We start from the raw sequence: 19,318 nt of genomic DNA, 5'->3' as shown, positions 1-19,318 counted from the left end.
GAGAAGCAGGAGCAAACACTTATTAAAGTCCATTTGCTGGCTTAAATTACATGAAATATCAGTGTTACTCTTCCTGTGAAATTCTTTGCCTATTCTTCATCGCTAATATATTTGTCCTTCCACAGTTTTGTCTTCTCCCTAGTGCTAAAGACACAGTGTTTTAATAAGTTCTTTTCAGTAACAACAGCTCTCTAGAACAGTGGTTCATAGGATGTGATCCTAAGACCAGGTATATCACATCAGCTAGGAAAATGTTTCTTACACAGATTCTTTAGCAATGCTCTATACCTGAATTTGTTTTTAACAAGTTTCTAGGTGAATCTGATGTAAATGTAAGTGTTAAAACCACTGGTTTAGATTAGTGATTCAACTAATGGTTATACTTCCACCCAGAGAACATTTGCACTTCTCAGTGCCCACACAGAACCCAGGCCAGTTAGATAGAATTTCTTGTGGTGGGACTCATATATCAGAATTTTTTTTTTTTAATTATTTTATTTTTTAGTTTCTCAGCTGATTTCAAAGTAGTCAGAGTTGGGAACCATTGCCCTGTTGGCTTTTTCTTTTGTTCACCTTCTGTCTGAAACCACTGTTGTTTCTAAAATGGGAATTTAGCTGGTTGGGAACATTCCCTGTGAAGAGCTTTCTAAATCCCATATAGATCTACACAATTGGGATTTTCAGGCACAGAATTGAGGAACATTCTGTTCTTTTTTTCTTCCTTTCCTTTCCCATTCCTTCCTTCCTTCCTTCCTACTGGAGATGGAATCCCAGGGGGATTTTACCACTGAGCTCCATTTCCTGCCCTTTTATGTTTTTGAGCCAGAGTTCTGCTGAGTTACTTAAGACCTCATTAAGTTGCTAACGCTGACTTTGAACTTGTGATTCTCCTGCTGCAGCCTCTTAGTTTGCTGGGATTACAGGCATGTGCCACTAGGTCTGGCTCATTCTATTTTCTTAACATCTAATGTAATGAATCCTTGGTCTGTCATTTGGAAGCCATGTCTCTTTGGTAATTTGTTGGCTTGTGCTTAATGTGCTCATTTATTCATTCATTTGTTCATTCATGAACATTAGAGATTCAGAGCAGACAAGGGCACTGTCCCTGATTTCAAAGAGCTTAGTGCCTATCAGAGGAACATCTATAAATAAATAAATGCATGGAAATATTATAAATACTATGATAGAAATCAGAAATGTAGGAATCATTATGGATTTCTTCTGTTATGTTAATCACTAGGTCCTATTAATTCTTCTGCCTATATATATCAAAATCCATCAACCTCTCTTCGTCTTCACTGTCACCACCTTAATTATATGCTGCTATCTTCTGTGTTTAGATGATCTGATTTCCCCACATCCACTCTTAGCCCTAAGTTTATTCTTCTCACAGGTGACAGAAATACCTTTGTAACAAAGCTGACCATACTAAGTAAAGATGTTAGTAATAGGGGAAACTGGGTGAATATATGGGAGCCCTCTCCGCTGTCTTCACAATGATTGTATAAATTTAAAACTTTTCTAAAATAAAAGTTTATTAAGCTGGGTGTGGTGGTGCATACTTGTAATCCCAGCTACTAGGGATATGAGGAAGGAGGAGGGTGATGGGGGTTGTGAGAGGCAGCCTAAGCAACAGAGTGAAAACCAGTCTTACAAAACAAAAAGTAAAATAAATAAAAATAAAATTTAAAAGAGCTTATTAAACTTTTTAAAAAATTTTAAAATTTGTTCTAATTGGTTATACATGACAGTAGAATGCATTTTGATCCATTGTACACAAATAGAGTATAACTTCTCATTCCCCTGGCTGTATATGGTAGTGCAATCATACATGTATAGTAATACATGTAGTGCAATCATACATGTATAGTAATAATGTCTGTCTCATATCCTTCCCATCCTTACCACCCCACCTCTCCCCTCATTCCCCTCTTCATAATCCAAAGTTCCTTCATTCTTTTTTATGCAGCTCCCACTATGGATTAGCATTTGCTCATCAGAGAAAACATTAGACCTTTGGTGTTTTGGGATTGCCTTATTTCACTACATTGATATTCTTTAGTTCCATTTATTTGCAAATGATATAATTTCATTCTTCTTTAAGACTAATATTCCATTGTTTATATGTACCACATTTTCTTTATCCATTCATCTTAAACACTTTTTATACAAGGCAAAAGTGACCATATAAATCTGCTGCATAAAATTCATCAGTGGGATTTTTGTTTTTGTTTTTTAAATTTAAGAGAAAGTCCTAATGTTCAAAAGAGCCTGCAAGACCCCTGTGATCTGGTCCTATTTACCTCCTGTGAAATTTCTCCTCTTTCCTTACTCTAGCCTCCTCACCCACTTCTAAGATCCTCCTTGACCAGGGGCTGAGCTGTTCTGTTTTCCAACTGGCTAACTCCTCAGCTTTCAGATGTCAGCTGGTGTCACTTCCTTGGGATCTCATTCTTGCATCGTACTGCATTGTCATTTGGAGCTCTTGTCAGCTGATTGTTTTTGTCTTGGTGATATTTAAAATTTTTTTTTTTCTTTTTTTTTTTTTTTTTTTTCACTGCTGGGGATTGAATCCAGGGTCTCACACACACTGAGTACACATTCTACCACTAAACTGTCCCTGACGCTGTTTTGGCTAATTTTTTCTTAAATGTCAGTCTATTCTACTGAACTGTAAGATGCAAGAGGGCTGAAACCAGGTCTCTCTTGCCTGTAGTGTGTAGTGTAGTGCCTGACACATAGGACCCAAATCGTTGATGAGTGAGAGTAATTAAATGAAGAGAAAAGAAGTGTTGTGACATTTTTTGCTCATTGTCCTAATGCTACTAAGTCCAAGCAGTGCAAATAGAGGAGATTATTATAGTGCAGTTTGCTTAAAATTATAAAAACACAACTAAGATTAATACACATAGAAGGTATTGAAAAATATCCAAAACATTTCCCCATCTTTTTTTCTTGTAGTTAGCAAAGAATCACAAAGAATGAATGACTGACTTGACAGTTGAGACAAGGAAAGGAAAAGGAAGAACTTCTTAAAATATTTTAAACTTGCTGCTAAATTCATCTGTTGGCATAATTTCAAAAGTGTTAGTATAGAGATTCCAAATTACATTTTAGTAAAGTAGAAAGTAATTTCAGTTTAATTTTTGAAATGGTTTTGATATTTTATTTAATACATCACTGCATACTTTGTTAAGGAATTGTGGCGTCAGAAGGCAAAAAGCAACTCAATCGAGACATTGTATTATGATCTACAATTTAAATGAAAAATGTTCCTACAGTTCTGTCATATTTCTAATCATTGGGGACCTATCTAGTATTATTTTGTTCCCATGAGAGACCTTAAATAGTCAGTGATTTCATCAGCACAGAGACAAAAAGGCACCAAGTAGCAAGTGTGCTGAACCAAAACAAACATTTCACTTAAAAATAATATGCTTTATTTGCCCACTTAATGATAGAAGTATCCTGACTTCTCCCAGTAAAAGGGAGCCCATTTTACTTTTGTAATTGGGTTCATGAAGGCCCTCAGATACTAGCACTTAGGGGACTCTTGAATCCAGAAGGCTGCAAGAAGAGACCTCCACTCTCCCACTTCTTCATTGCAAACCTGTGAAAACCTGGAGAAATTCCTGTGTTCCTGCTTACATCTCATCTTTTCCTGGTGAAATTTGAATAGAGATAATGTGAAGACATTCTGCAAATGTACATATCAAAGTGTTAGTAACAACTGCTATTAAAGAATGGGAGGGAGGAAAAAAATATACATGGGTTGTGGGTATAACTCAGTAGTAAAGAACTTGCTAGTGTCAGGCCCTGCAAAAAGAAATATTTGTAGTCCCAGCACTACAAAATGAAAAAAAAAAAAAAAAAAAAAAAAAAAATATTTAGCTTTTATAATTTACTGTAATTAACAATTTTTAAAATACTTATAGTATACTGAAAATTGTTTTTAAATTATACATATTAATACAGACTTTTCTGACTTTTCTGACTGCTGGATCCCCTTGAGGGAAAATGGAAGCTTCTGGTCTCCACAATTAGTGGATCCTATCAAGGCAAAGCTGGCTTTATTGTCCTGTTTAGTGCTCAGGGTTCCAGTTTTCAATTAGTTTTTACCTGAGTGTTCATCATGGGTGCTTTTGTGACACTATTGTGGTGGTTGGTTTTTATGTCTCATCTAGAATTTAGTTGTTTTAAGAAGGTGATATGTAGTGGTCATTCTGTTGGTAGTGAACCTCTCATTATGTTTGCACTTTAATACATGCTTTGTACATTATATATGTTCTCAGAACTGTCAAGTGATAAAATGGCCAGTAGTGCTTTTATGCCATTCATGAGACAATCCTCCTGTCCGCCAAAGAGTCTCCTCGAAGTTTTAGACTGCATTTTGATGTTTTTTTTTTTTCAAAATGCAGACAAATGCTTGGTAGTTTTTTTCCAGGTTAAAATTATGATGGTTATGACTCTGAGGTGCAGAACCCTGTGCGGCCTGGATGGCCCACTTAGCTGTGTTTAGAGAAACCACAAGTGACCTTTGTGAAAAGTGTCCTAAGTCTCCTAGATCGATGGCTTCCTGCTGGGTGGCATCACACTTCTGTCCTTGGTAGGCATGTTAATTTTTGTGAGTCTGCTCTCCTATGCTCCCTGCAGCTTATCCTTACTGACTCAAACCTGCAGTCACAGAAATTGCATTCCAGGAACTTGTCACTGTTTATTATCCTTAGAAAAGCACAACTGAAAGAAACCAACTTGTAGAGTTCACCTAAAGAGTAGAATCCATTCTACTCAAATGAATCTAAATCTCAAATGAAGCCTGAGAGCTAAATACATGGGTTACACCTAAGTGACCCTCCCATAGAATGATTCTACTGAACTGCCTTTTGGGGTGATGCCATTGACTGACAAGTGGCAGTTGGTGACACAACTCTGTTTACCTAAGAGGTATTAAGTATTTTATTTATTACATAAGCTTGGGGTTTCTTGTTTATAAAATCTTTTTTAAACAATATTTTTTAGATGTTGATAGAACTTTATTTTATTCATTTATTTATATGTGGTGCTGAGAATCAAACCCAGTGCCTCACACATGCTAGGCAAGCCCTCTACCACTGAGCTACACCCCAGCCCCTTTGTTTATAAACTCTTAAGGGAGAATTTCCTTCTGAGTGTTCCAGGAGCGATGTGGTTGTAGATACTGGTTCAAGGCCTGATAGTGTTTCCTTTTTTTCCTTTGACTGCTAGAAAACTTAGACTCAAGTTAAGGTCCTCCCCCATCAGGCATAGATGACTTCATGGGATATATTTTCATTTAGTAATCTCACTGAAGGTTTCAACTTAACTTTCTTACCCTTAATTTTCCTTTACTCATTTTATTGCCATATTAAATGCACATTTTTAAAACCATTATGAATTTTGGGGAGCATAGTGGATATATACAAAATCATTTGATTATTGTTTCAAGTAACGTAAGTCAGTGCATAACCAGGTTTTGGAAATGAAGTTACACAATTACATGTTTACTTTTGCTTATATAAACATTATCAAGAGCCAGAAATTTGATTTTCTACAATTCTGTCTAGACCCAAAGGAACGAATATGCAAAAACTATGAAGACCACCATTAGAATTTCTGAAAAGCCCTATGGCTTGTTCCCTTATTTACTTGAAAAAGCAAATTTTCAAAAATAAAATCACTCTCCCTAAATATTCTGTAGATCTCAGTAATCTGATAGATGAACTATTTATTCAGTGTCTCTCTGGTACCCACACAGTGGATTATCCATAGCAACAACCCTTTTCAAAACTTAATAGGGCCAACTCTGTATTTATTAGGGAAATATATCACCAGGTTAAACAAACTGCAACTGTTGGTTCTGTGTGTTTACTCTCTTTCAAAGGGATCTGCCCAGCCTTTACTGTGTTCCATGTTGTAGATCATTAGAGGAGCTGAATTAGGGTATGACTCTGTGATTCTGAAAGTGCCATTTTTATAATATGTTTAGAGTCAAATAAGAAAAGATGATGAGCAAATAAAGCTTTACAAAGTTAAAGTACTATTTTGTGTATTGAAAATAGGCCAAATTTTTTCTGAACAGTAGAAATCAGAGCTATATTATGGCAAGTATTATCACTCCCAGTCTACAGAGGAGAAGTGGAATACATAATATTGGCCCAGGAAAATATGTTTCTGTTTTTCTTGAGTCTGGAAATTACAGTGATGTGGAACCTATAAGAAAGGCTGTGCCTCCAAGCTTCGGTGGGGGCGGGGGAGATAGTTTCAAAATGAGAGATTTTCATAAGAGAACAGATTTATTTTAAAGAATTTGAATTGCTGTTGAAATGTAAATTAAACCTGAGATCTTTTCATGTCACTTGTTGAAAAATGAAGTAGAATTTAAAATCAAAATAGAGTTAATCTCATCCACTAGTCTTACTTTATAGCCACAAATGCTTTTGGAAACTGCTCCAAAGATATTAGTGTCTCTCATCTCAAATGTCCTATACAGTATAAAAAACAAAATTTTTTCTTCTAAAAAATTTAATGTTAGGGCTGGGGTTGTGACTCAGTGGTAGAGCACTTGCCAAGCACATGTGAGACACTGGGTTTGATTCTCAGTGCCACATAAATAAATAAATAGATAAATAAATAAATAAAGGTATTGTGTCCAGCTACAACTAAAAATATATATATTTTTGAAATTTAATGTTAAGCACTCATCTTACAAGGTGTCCTAATGGGAATACAATGATCTTTTACAAGGGTGGGCTGTTGATAATTCTGTTTTAATCTAGTAGGATGGAATACATGTTTTTTTCTTATTACACATTTTTAATGTAGATCATTAGTAGGCTCTGCCTTTATGGATTGTTTGATCCTGATTTGATAATCTTTTCTATGTCGAATATCTACCTTTTATTAATATAATTTTTGCACAGTTTTAGCACTTAAATTATTTCTTTTTGTTTATCTTCACAGATTCTGGAACTTTTCAAAGCCTGATCCTCTTCTTGAAACAGTGGAGCATCATACAGAGTTTACCTGTGGTTTAGATTTAAGTCTTCAGAGCCCCACTCAGGTAATGGGTATAATCTCATGTTTTTTCCTACCCATACAGTTCACAACTAGGTCTTCATGTGGGATATATTGCCCTTACTAGACAGACTTGAGCATTTGGAACATTGAAATAGTACTAGGGAACAAGAGTTATCCAGAAACTTGCTATGCTGCTCTCTGCCCTTAAAAGATTGACTTCTCTGAGAGGAAGAAGAACCTTCTAAAGAGGTGTTATGCCTAACAGGTTGAAAGCTTTGCATTGACCTTGCCAAGGAGATAAGATTTATGGAAGGAGAACATCTGTCCCTAGAGCTTGGCCCAAGTCAGCAGTGCATTGCTGCTGGACCCAGCACTAAGCAGTGACCGTGGGCATGTCATTTCCTTCTCTGGATTCACACCCTTGTCTCCATACCCCATATCCAGTGAGACTTCAGATGGAGAGCAATCCATCTGAACAGAAGAATTTCTGTTTAAATAAATAAATTTATATTTTTATTTTCCCTCTTTTATTCTTCTGAGGACTTAAGAATAAATAATTTGTACTCTAAATGTTCTTCAGGGTTTTTAAAAAAGCTTTTCCATTTCAGAAATAATACAGTTAGGTCAGAAACACTATAAATAGATTATATAACAAGGTACTTTTGTAAAACAAACTGTGTGGAAAAGCCAGTATATCACTGAAGCTCAAAATAATACATGGAAATTCTAGCATTGGATTAAGGAATTATGCTTATATGATAAATTTTAAAAGTTGAAAAGTCATTTCACATTAATATATTATTTAAAAAAAATTTTTAACTGTAGATGGACACAGTACCTTTATTTTATTTATTTTTATGTGGTGCTGAGGATTGAACCCTTATGCATTCTAGGCAAGCACTCTACCACTGAGCTACAACCCTAGCCCCACTATATTCTTAAACTTAAATACATATACAGATTTCATTTCAGGATTTTAACATGTAGTTCTGTTTAAAATATTCTCAGTAAATATTAGGATATTCTCATTATCATTAAAATATTTGTTTAAAAATGACATAATATCATGTAATAAGAGGCTGAAATAATGATGAGTAAGATGGAATTATCCTAAATAAATGAACTAATTCCTTTTCTGAGAAATACATTTATTATTGATAATTTTGAATAAGATAATTATACCTGTTACTATTCTAGTAAAGAAAAAAACCTGTGTCCATTGAAAAACATGGCAGTAAAAATCAAAGGCTATCCTATGTAGACATACATCAAAGTCTTCACTCAATATTTTTATTACCTGTGATCTGTGAGACTTAGACTGGGACCTGTGGCAGCACCTGCAGCTCCTCTGTTTCCTAGTTGTGGTCGTCTGAAGAATGCCAAGTGTTTTCTAAATCCTCCATAGACCTACCTTATTAAAAGGAACCTTGTAATCAGAGGATTTATTAGTCATTGACATACATCCTTAACTAACAAGAGATTTTATTGCAACATCACATATTTTATTTGTAGTCTGGCAATTGCCATCTGTCTCTTCCTGTTGGATAACCAAATTCCATTTGTACTAAGGAACTAGTTGCTATTGAGAGCAAGTAGGAGTTTAGAAGCAGGGATCTTTGAGCTTTAAATAAGCAGCAGGCTCAATGGCATAATGCACAGTTCAGATGTGCCAGAAATCTCCTTTCAGTTCATTCACAATGAACACAATTTTGGGATTGGGGGACCCGGAGATGAGAGTACTTTTTTTCATTCATTTATTCTTCCAGCAAATATTCTCATATGTTGTGTTAGGTACTGGGGATTCAGGGTGGAATAAAAATGAATATGTCTCCTGCCTTCATAAAGCATTCATTTCAGTGTTATATCAGAATGTCTCACAAACGATGTAAATAGATGGGTGTGACAAGTTCTAAGAAGAGGTGCATTGTGCCTCAAGGGTTCATAATAAGGATATGTTTTTGACCTATAGAAGACATCTATAGGGGCTGAAGAGTAAGAGGGGCAGTGACAGGAAATAGATGGGGGCCAAATTGTGTAGGGTCTTTAAATCTAACCAAATTTATCAAGTTATATTTAATGTCATCTACAAACTCTAATTAAATACAGATAAAAAACAGTAGATATGTGAGAACTATGAGAGACTCTTTAGGTTAAGACTTTGTGACCTAGTAGATTTTGAATTTACTAGAAGGGATTTTCTAACTCCAAATTCCAAAATCCAGTTACTTTTTCAAATATGAAATTTTAATTATACATCTATAATTTTTTTCTCTCTATAAATTTATCTTAGTTTATATTTTTGTGTGCATTTTAGTATATATTTTGTGTTTATATTTTTATTTACATTCTTTTGTGGACTTTAAGCTTTCCTTTCAAACTAAGATGATGATGATCTCAGCTGATATTTGTGTTTTTTCACATAGCTGACATCAACACGTTTATTCGTTCATTCATTCATGGTGGTACTGGGGATTGAATCTGGGCCCATGCTCATGCTAGGCAAGTATTGTATCACTGAACTACATCCCTAACCACCATTTTAACACAAATATTTAAAGAATTTACATTACCATTTGTTTTTACCAAGTAAAATCTCCTTTCTAGTGGAGATAAGAATCAAGTTTTTCATGTAACTCTTTATTTTTCTGTCTCTTATTTTATCTGTGTTCTATTATTACATAACAGTCTATTCCATGACTTGGAGAGTTAAGACAACAAGTTTTATTTGCTCACAATTCGGTGAGTCAGCAGTTTGGGCCTAATGCTTTCTCTGTTGGTCTCATCTGGGGCCCTCACATGGTTCAGTCTTTTGGGGGGGTTTAATGGGGATAGATGGTCTGAGAGGGCCACATTCACAGGGCTGATGGGCAGTGCTGGTTGCCTGCTGGGCCTTCGTGTCTGGGTGAGCTTAGGCTTTACTAACAATTGTGTGCTTTCAAGAGGGCGTGAACAAAAGCTGCAAGGTGTCTTGAGAACTAGGCCCAGAAGTCACACACCATGCCTTCTGTTGCAAAACAAGTTACAAGAACAGAGTGGGATGTGGAGACCCCCTCTAGACGGTGGGAGCCGTGAAGATTCATAGTCATTTAAAATCTACTACACCTACCTTTGTTGTTGGTATATTTGGTATTTTAACTTAATTTTGACCTATTCTACCCTTTATCTTTTATTCTCATGTGTGGTTAAGTTTACTGATTACAAGTTAAGTTCACTCTTTGTTCATATTTTATTATTTTAGAACATCTTTTTCTTACCTCTTAGTATCTCTCCATCTGCTTTCAAAAACCTGTAAAAAACTTTGTAATCTTAGCAGCTACAGGACCTTGCTGACGTTACTTTAGGCCTCTCTGCCTTAATGTATTCGGTCTTAAAAGAGATTCCTCTGAGTCCTTAGACTTTCAGACCTTTTTCTTTGTAGCTTCTCCCTTCTTAGAGATCTGAACAAATAGGTCCAAAGGCATTCTTATCTTATACTGTCTTTCTTCTTGACACAATGTAAGATCTTGTCTTTAAAAGTTTATAACTTGACAAATAAGTGTCTGAAGGTCATTCTTAAAGGATAATTACTGAGAAATACTCCACGCCCCCTCTTGTTAGCCAGGTTGAAGTTATCTTTTATTTGAGAAATTTTTTCTTTGATTTTTTTCCCCTCTCTAGTCACGATTCATACAGTTCTAGTATTTTCTCTTTTCTCCCTTATCCTATTATTTCTAAATTGGATAGCCCTGTTTTTAGGTTTGTGAGTCAGAGAACATGGTATACCTATTTTATAAATGGAGTTTCTATGTTAATTTGTCTTTAGAACTCCTGGCTTTGTGTTCTGCAGTGTCAACCCTGCTCTTTTGAATGTTCATTGATATTTAGTGTAGTATTATTATAAGCTGGGTACAGGTTCACATCTTTTCATATTTCTTTTGAAACATTGTTCTCTTTTTAATGTCTTTTAAAGCAGACATTATTGGTGCATTCCAAGATCAACTTTATATATTTAATAAAATTTAACTTTTTTCTCATTTCAAATTTTTGGAAATTCCATTTAGAGGAGAGAAAAAAGATTATCTGTGGTCCCACTATTCTAGAAAGAAGTCTTTTGTAAACTTGGCATGTTGGCACACACCTGTAATCCCAGTGACTTGGGAGGCTGAGCCAGAGGATTACAGGTTTAAGGCCAGCCTTGGCAACTTAGTAAGACCCTGTCTCAAAATAAAAAAAATTAAAAAGAGCTGGGTTCAATCCCTAGTACCCCCTCCAAAAAAAGTCATTTGTAGCATATTAATGTTTCTTTTTCAGTCCTTTAAAGTTTTTTTTTTTAATTGAAACATAACAACCATATTGGAAAATGCACCTATTTAAGTGGAACAGCTCAATATACACCCGTGTAACCACCATTCAGGTTAAGTCAGAACATGCCCAGCATTCCAGAAGCATCCTCTCAAATCTTTCCCCTTTCCTTCTTTTCAATAATGACTACTTTCACAGTCTTTTTCTATACTTTTTTTTTAAAGTTAAAATTATACTGCATATATGCATTTGCCTCCTGGGACTCCCAGATGCTTGGTGAGCATAATCTTTATGAATAACTAACTATCTTGGTCTCTCCATGCTAAGAACATGCAGCTAGTTACTGTAAAGACTTTTCTACTTTTCCTGAAAGTAGGATAGACAGAATTTTATGTTTTCATTTTGTTTCAGTGGAAGATGCTTAGATTTGTTTCTGATGTAAAATACTAATTTAGGTGTCACCTAAAGCATGTCTTGACTTTGGTTTTTTTGTTAAAAAAATATTACGTGTTGTGTAAAAATTCAGCTCGTGTTTGGGTGAAGTCTATTCCTAAAATTTTTGATATCAGGTTTCAAGGTTGACAGTGGATAAAAATATTTTAAAATTCTCAGTATGAGTCTGGAAAAACTGAACTTTAGAAGGGGTCTAGCATTACTGGTAATCAGGTTTCTGTGTCCTGTTCACCTTTTATCTCAGGTGACAGTGTCTGCATCTGTCACAGACTAGCTCTCGAGTTGAAAAGAACACTGTGCCAGAAGCATTTCATGTCCTCAGGCATTAGTCTCTGCTGTTTCCTCTTTGATGCTTTCGTAATTGTATAATTTTTCAACTCAAAGTTATATAACAATGCTTGTTTTCCCCCAGACGTGAAATATCCGCAGGCACAGCTCTAGGATCTCAGTGGGCTCCAAAATGGACAGGACTGGCCTGTGTCTGGTCTGCACTTCATAGGCATCCCTTACCAGGATGCCTCCCAGAATTGGTGACACCCTAGTCTCTGCCACCTCTGGGTTCCTCCTGCTCCCAAATCATCCACCTTCTTTTTCCTTTTCCTTTTTCTAGGATATAGAGCATTGCTTCTAAAACACAAGCAAACACACTGACTTGGCACACTGCTAATTATTTTTTAGAAAACTTTCTTGAACACTTGGTCCTACTCAGCTAATCTTTGAAGACTTCTGAAAAATTTTTAAGCATATTTTTCGTAGTATCTTTTCCAGTCTTTTTCAGAGTCAGTATCTGGACATTGACCTTATGTAAAAATAGAGTTCTCGGGAATGAGTGTCTTCTTCCATCTCTATCACCTCAAAACATTTATGCTTTCTCCCTATTTTTTCCTTTCCTTCCAGTCAGTTTCCCACTTACTTACTTTCTATCTATGTCTTTGCTTCCTCAGCTATCCACTGTTTATATGTGTAATCAGTTCTTTTCTTTATTTTCAGAGTTCTGTGCGGTTTATCATCATTTGATCCCAGCATTCTGTGTCACTACCATTGAGTTATTTTTCTCTTCTGTTATTAAATATCTAGAATTAATAGATTTAACGTTTGTTTTTAGTTTCTCAGAATCTACTCTTTTTACCCTGTGTATTTCTTCCTTTCATCATTCATTTGAAGTTAAGCCCCAAAATGTCACCAGTGAACTCCAGAAAACCAAATTAGCCTTTTCTTAGAGATTTCTTTCTTATTTAGATATAATTTTGATATTAAAATTTTTCTCTCCTATTTTAATGCTACTATGCTAATTTTTTTTCTAGAAATAAAAATGTACAGGACTCTAGGTGAAAATGTTTACAAAGGAACCTATAAAAAAGACTGAATTAGGCTGGGCTTACAACTCAGTGGTTAGAGCATTTGGTTGGCATGCACACGTTCATTCCCCAGCACTGCAAAAAGGAATGATTGGAATAAATGATGAGACATATCATGTTCCTATAATAGAATACATTTTTCTTCTTATTGCTGCCATTTTTTAAGGCCTTCGTCATCTAATATAGATGCTACTATATTTGCTTCCTAACAGGTCTTCTTCACTTTCAAATTCATGGTCAACCACTCCTATGATGCTTTTAAATCACTGTGACCATTCACCTCCTGCCATGTTATGTGTCAAGAGGTGCCATATCATAGTATATGTGTTACATGCCAGATTTAATTTGCAAATCAACACAAATTGTCATTTTCAATTTGCCTAGAAACCTTCTTCAGATGGAGTCTGAACTTTTTTAAATTTTGCTTTCTAGACTTAGTGTGCTTGCCTAGGATGCATAAGGCCCTGGGTTCCATCCCCAGCAAAAAAGTATGACAAAAATAGCATCCAAAACAAGTTATCTTCCTTCTGTACTCTTCTCTCTTCCTTTTTTGCTTCAATAAATATTTTGAGTATTAACTAAGTATTTTGAGTGCTAGGTGTTAAGGAATAGATTAATATAAAGTACCTGACACATATGTGCTAAATATAAAATGAACAATGAATAAATGTAAAGATTTTTTTTAGCTCCTTGGTCTATTCTCTACTTTTACATAAACTCCATAATGACTAATGTAATAAATCATATGCTCCTCTGTAGTCACTTACTGTTGTAAGTTGGTTGAGTAAGGAAAATGTTTCTTTGTTTAGCCCAAAATGTAATATACTGCAACAAGCAAATTCAAAATTTAGAGTTGACTGTTAAGTGGTTTTTTTTTCAAACATTATTATCTCTATAGCTTTCTGCCTATTTCTCTTGTTCATTCTTGCTAAGGAGGCCATATGTCATATGATAATTATAGTACATTGAACAAATTTCCCAAGGGCAAAAGCAATTGTCCACAAAATTGAGAGAAAAGAATATAATGCTAAATGAGAAATGGAAAACTTGTCAATGAAGTAAATCTCTTAATGGGTCAGTTGGAATTTTTTGTTATGTTAACAAAAATTTTTGTTATATTATCAAATCATTTTGAGATTAATTACCTTATCAGTGGCATGTATAAACATTTTAATAAAGTGGAGGGAATTGATAAAATTAAAGAATATAAATTCATGTTCTAAATTTCACATGTATATTAAATCTGGTATTTTCATTGTTTTCTATAAATGTTGCATTTATAGGACAATTGGTATTGAGGGTGTTCTATAATGTATCTTACTCATTCACCAATGATAAATTTTTATCATAAATAAGGATTGAATGCATGTTTCATTTATATTTTGGGGTCTGTTGTAGCATCAGCATAGTACTGTGCACATAGGAAATGTTAAAAATATTAATAAAGTTGCTCTCAAGCATTCCATCTTTGAGGATGTCATGATGTGTGTGCTATAGAAATTATTACATTGATCAATAATAAGTTTCTATTTGGTTTTCAAGAATGCTTCATTGTATGTTTTAAAGAAATTGACATTTTGGTGTAATAGCAAGTAACTTTTAATTTCTAATTAGTGTTGCTCATTTTTAAAACTTAGAAATATCTATTTTGATGTATAAAAGTAAAGATCTTTAAAAATAGAATTTATGTTGAGGCCTACCTTACATATTTTTCACTACCTTGAAAAATAGCATCTTTTAAGAATGAATAATGAGGACTCGATCTCTCTTCAGGTTTTACATCAATTGGAAAATATTATATTTTGACAAACCATTTTTTTCTAGAATGTTGGTAATTTTAATTCTGAGTTTTGATGAGAAGGTTTGCCTTTCAGTCTCAGAGTAAAGGAAATTCAGAACAACAAAAGGATCAATGTGTCACAATGGTGGTTAGTGGGGTAAGGAATAAATTTTCCACTTGAATATCCCTGGGCAGAAGCAGTAGCGCCTGGAGGTGTCTATCCTTGGGTATCCCATGCACACTCACGCTGCAAGGGAAGAGGGTCAAACAAGATACGCCTCAGTAGCCAGCCTTCAAGGAACCCTAGAGCACACTCAGAAAAGAATTCTTCTACCAGAAGATTCAGAGTTTCTTCAGAGGAGTTATGGAGCACTTTAGTTTTCCAAGAGCTGAAATTTTTAGTTTTTCATGCACTCTCGTGTATTCTGCTGAACATTTCCCTTTCTACATTGTACCCTTGTCCCACAAAAAATAAGAAGTGCTGTCTGGCTAAGGCACTCTGCCTTTAATTCCCAGCTTAGGTAATACTCCTGAACGCATCTGCTTTCTTCAAATTTGGTCACAGTGGCTCCTTTCCTACTTTTAGTGGGCCCCACAATTATTGTCCATATTACTCTGCATTATAGCTGTCTCTCTATTTCAGTCCTTTCTTCACTAGACTCAGGAGTTATGGGACAGAGACCAGAACCATAGTGTTTATTGTCACAGTCTTGGTGTACTTCTGACACACAGTGGAGGCTTTCAATAAAATTTATTCAATAAACGGATAAATATATGTACATATGAATTAGGATTTTTATATTTTTGTAATGCAAAACAATATTTTACTAACAGCTCCTGGGACAGAAAGCCCCTTGTGAAACTTTTCTCAATAATATTCATGACCCTTAAAAATTCCATATATCTCCCAAATCCCATAAAAATTATTGCTTTTACCCAAATCTCTGACCTCACATCTTGCAAGAGGCCCTTTCTATATAACAAAATTTGGGGAGAATAACAAACCACAAATCATACATGGATTCATTCATTCATTCAGTAAGCATCTATTAAAGGTTTATTGTATACAAAACACAAAGAATACAGATTTACATATCTGGTCATATACAGTCCCTCCTTAAAAATCCCATTTGCCTTTAGTTGCATGGAAATATTTATATCCATATGCCAGTAGTTATTAGACAAAAGAAACTGTTACCCAGCATGCTTCCATTTTCTCTTAGCTGTCATAGCCATATTGCTTAAGTTACTGTGCAGGTATTGATATGCTCTGTCTGAAAGCTTTTCTCTGTACCCTTAGAACAGATTTTAGATTCTTCAGCTTTTTTTTTTTGTTTGTTTGTTTGTTTACTTCATTTGGCCATGTGGTTTAATCTGTATACCACCTAAGCCCACTTAGAGCTTGATGATAAAAATCTCAAGCATGATAAATTTTAAGAATTATAATTAATCAAAGTTTAAATAAGTAATACAAGTTTTCATGCTTTTAAGTAGAAATTCTGGATCCTGGCTTATGTAGAATAGACCAGGAAGGAACATAAACTCTTGGTTTCAGAGTGCTTCAGTGAGGGTTCAGGATTTTATGTAAAGGTAGTGCCCTTGTGTTTCCTCTTTGTCCTCCCACTTGTCTCTCTTCCTACCACGTATCAACCTACTGGATTTGAAACTTGATTTTAAATAAAAATGTGAAAATACATCACAAGGTATTTTTCACATTAATGGCTTATTAATTTCTTCTTTCTCCTCAAGAAAAGAATTCTTCTTCATGAATATTTTAATCTTGCCAAAATTTTATTTGTGTTCATGACAAAAATTCCTGCACATAAAGTGCTCCCTAAAGAACTCCATCTTAGAACTTTCTAATAGCGCAGGTGGAATTGAGGATAGGCACATGCCTGTAATCCCAGCCATGTGGACGGCCAAAGCAGGAGGGACCACAGGTTCAAGGCCAGTCTGGGCAGCTTAGTGAAAGCTCATCTCAAAATAAAAAACTGAAAGGGCTGAGATGTGCTCAGTTGGTAAGGCACTCTGGCTTCAGTCCCCAGTATTGGTGGGGGAGGGGACAGCAGTAAGGCAGTACAAGGCACCGATCCTGATAGCATCAGGTAACCCAGAAGGGCCTTAAGACAATACCAGCATTCCATTAAAGGAGAGTAATCTTTTTGCTGGTTTCAGTCTTTCACAATTTTTCTGATAGGGTAATGATAGGTGAGTCCTCATAGAGGGGACTGAAATTGAAAAGGAGGATCAATCATAGTTACATGGGAAAGGAGATATCCTGTGTCATTGTCCTTTCTCTACCCTGAGTCTGGCCTTGAAGGAGTCTTGTGGCCAGGAATGCATTCTTGGAAATGGGAGGGAGTGAGGCTTTTATAAAGAAGGGAATGGGAGATAGGAAAGATTCCTCTTTAACAGACAAGTCTGAGTGGATCTCATCTTGTAAAGCAGATTATTTATTTTCGTGCCACTTGTTTTGTCTTTTTGTTAGCATTTTTTATTTTACTAGAGTCCTTTATTTTTTTAAATGTTTATCTTTTTGTTGGCCCTTATTTTTAGTACATTCTTTTCAAATGTCAGGCTGGCCATAGATGTCTATGGGACATTGAAAGTCTTGTATTAACTCTCAGTCCTAGAATTCAAGGGGAAACAGTGCCATTAGAGGCTATTGGAGTGGTGATGGTAATTAATGAGAGGCTTCCCACAAGGGACCACGTGGTACAGTCCTTTTTCTTTACCAGGAAGTCTCTATGGTGCCAACTTTACAGAGTCTAGACCTTCTTTGTTAGCGAAGTGATTTTTTAAAAACCTTATTATATTTTATTGTAAATGTCTTTAAATTTGTAGAACAAAATGGAAATTATTTGCATTAAATTAAGCTGAATTATAAATTAATTCTGAATCATTGCAGTTTTAGATCTTGTATTACTAATTATATACTTATGAACATTTCTTGATTTAGTGGCCTTGACATTTATTAATTATTATAAGTCCTCAGTAAATAAAAACTTGGATTGAGGAGTGTTAAATAGGAATTCAGAAATGCAACTTATAGATGTCTTGCATTAGAAACCAAAGTCTTAATTCTCTGATTCTCTTTTCCATAGTAGTTGATATTTAACATACTGAAAGTCCCAGAATTTGAAAAAATACACAAAGATGAGTCAGGGGTAAATTCATGCAATGATCTTTGTGTTCCATGGTACAAAAACTTGTAACTACAAGATTAGGCAAACAGTGATTGACAGTTTGCTTTTTATGAGGGACTGTTTCTAATGGAGACACTCAACAGTTTTAAGTGCTGGTTCCAGCTCTGCTGCTCTAGGGCAAATGCCAGGGCATGGTCAAGTTTTCTGACTTTACACCTCTGCAAATGGCATGGTTCCCCCCTCTGAGAGTCTCTAGAGCATATTCTACACTTGGTCTGGTTTGAGTTGTTCCTTGATGGTGAGAGCTGTACTTCATCTTCCTCCCCATCCTCACGTACCTAGATCACACATTTTCATATGTATTCAACATTTTTTTTTTTACATATGGTACATGATACTGTATTTCTTTCTCTTCTTCCCACTTCTCTACTATCAAAAAATTTTTAAACTATCCATTGAGCAAAAAAGTCTTATTAGTTCAATCTAGGAACTCATCTTTTCAGCATTTATCTCAGGCAGGAGGGAAATATGGAGCTCTTTGATGGGGTAGGGGGAAATTCTTGTAGGCAACTGCAGTCAGTTGGCAACAATCCCTAAAATGTATCAAGGGAAAATAGGACTTATTGACAACCACATATCCCTGTGTTTTTCCTGTCACATATTTACTAGTGGATGATCTCCTACACTCAATATGATTGGGACTTTTACTACCAGTTTGATTTTTTATACACTTAAATGTGTGTCTTCTTTCTTTGTTTTTGTTTTGCAGGTGGCTGACTGTTCTTGGGATGAAACAATAAAGATATATGATCCTGCTTGTCTTACTATTCCTGCTTGAGATACACGGCTATGGTCAGAAAAAATGTCATTGACCGAAGAACTGCTTTACTGCAACTGAATTAATTATTGAAAACATAGATGTTATGCTTTTATATGCTATTCTGATTTCAAATTTTCTCAGATTTACTCTGGAGTCAGTTTTGAGGCAGCTGTTAAGGACTTAGGCTCTTTCTGTAAGCCTGGTACATCAGTTATGTTTCATATAATCCTAAGGAATAATTGATGTTATAGAATATCTTATAATATCAATTAGAATATCATCTCTATATTATAAAATGGATTAAAATATGGGAGATCAGATTATATGAATAGCGATATATTTTTAATTTGCCATTTTTGATGTAAAATATAAATCACTGTTGTTGATAAAAATCAAAATAAATTGCATCTCTTGATCATTTACCATTTTATAATATCCCCAACAA

The 19,318-nt window shown here is 35.1% G+C and overlaps 1 protein-coding gene across 2 annotated transcripts in view; it reads left to right on the top strand.

The window, feature by feature from the left end:
• Nucleotides 1-19,318, top strand: part of PEX7 (peroxisomal biogenesis factor 7) — a 90,103-nt gene extending 70,785 nt beyond the window's left edge. For both annotated transcript variants that reach the window (XM_079148467.1, XM_079148468.1), the window contains 2 exons: nt 6,979-7,078; nt 18,823-19,318. In XM_079148467.1, coding sequence (XP_079004593.1) covers nt 6,979-7,078; nt 18,823-18,891 — 169 coding nt within the window. In that variant the 3' untranslated portion in view covers nt 18,892-19,318. The remainder of the gene's footprint in view (nt 1-6,978; nt 7,079-18,822) is intronic.

Source organism: Sciurus vulgaris (assembly GCF_902686455.1).
Source record: "Sciurus vulgaris genome assembly, chromosome: 7".
NCBI classification, from domain to species: Eukaryota; Metazoa; Chordata; class Mammalia; order Rodentia; family Sciuridae; genus Sciurus; species Sciurus vulgaris.
This window is presented reverse-complemented; position numbering and strand designations above follow the sequence as displayed.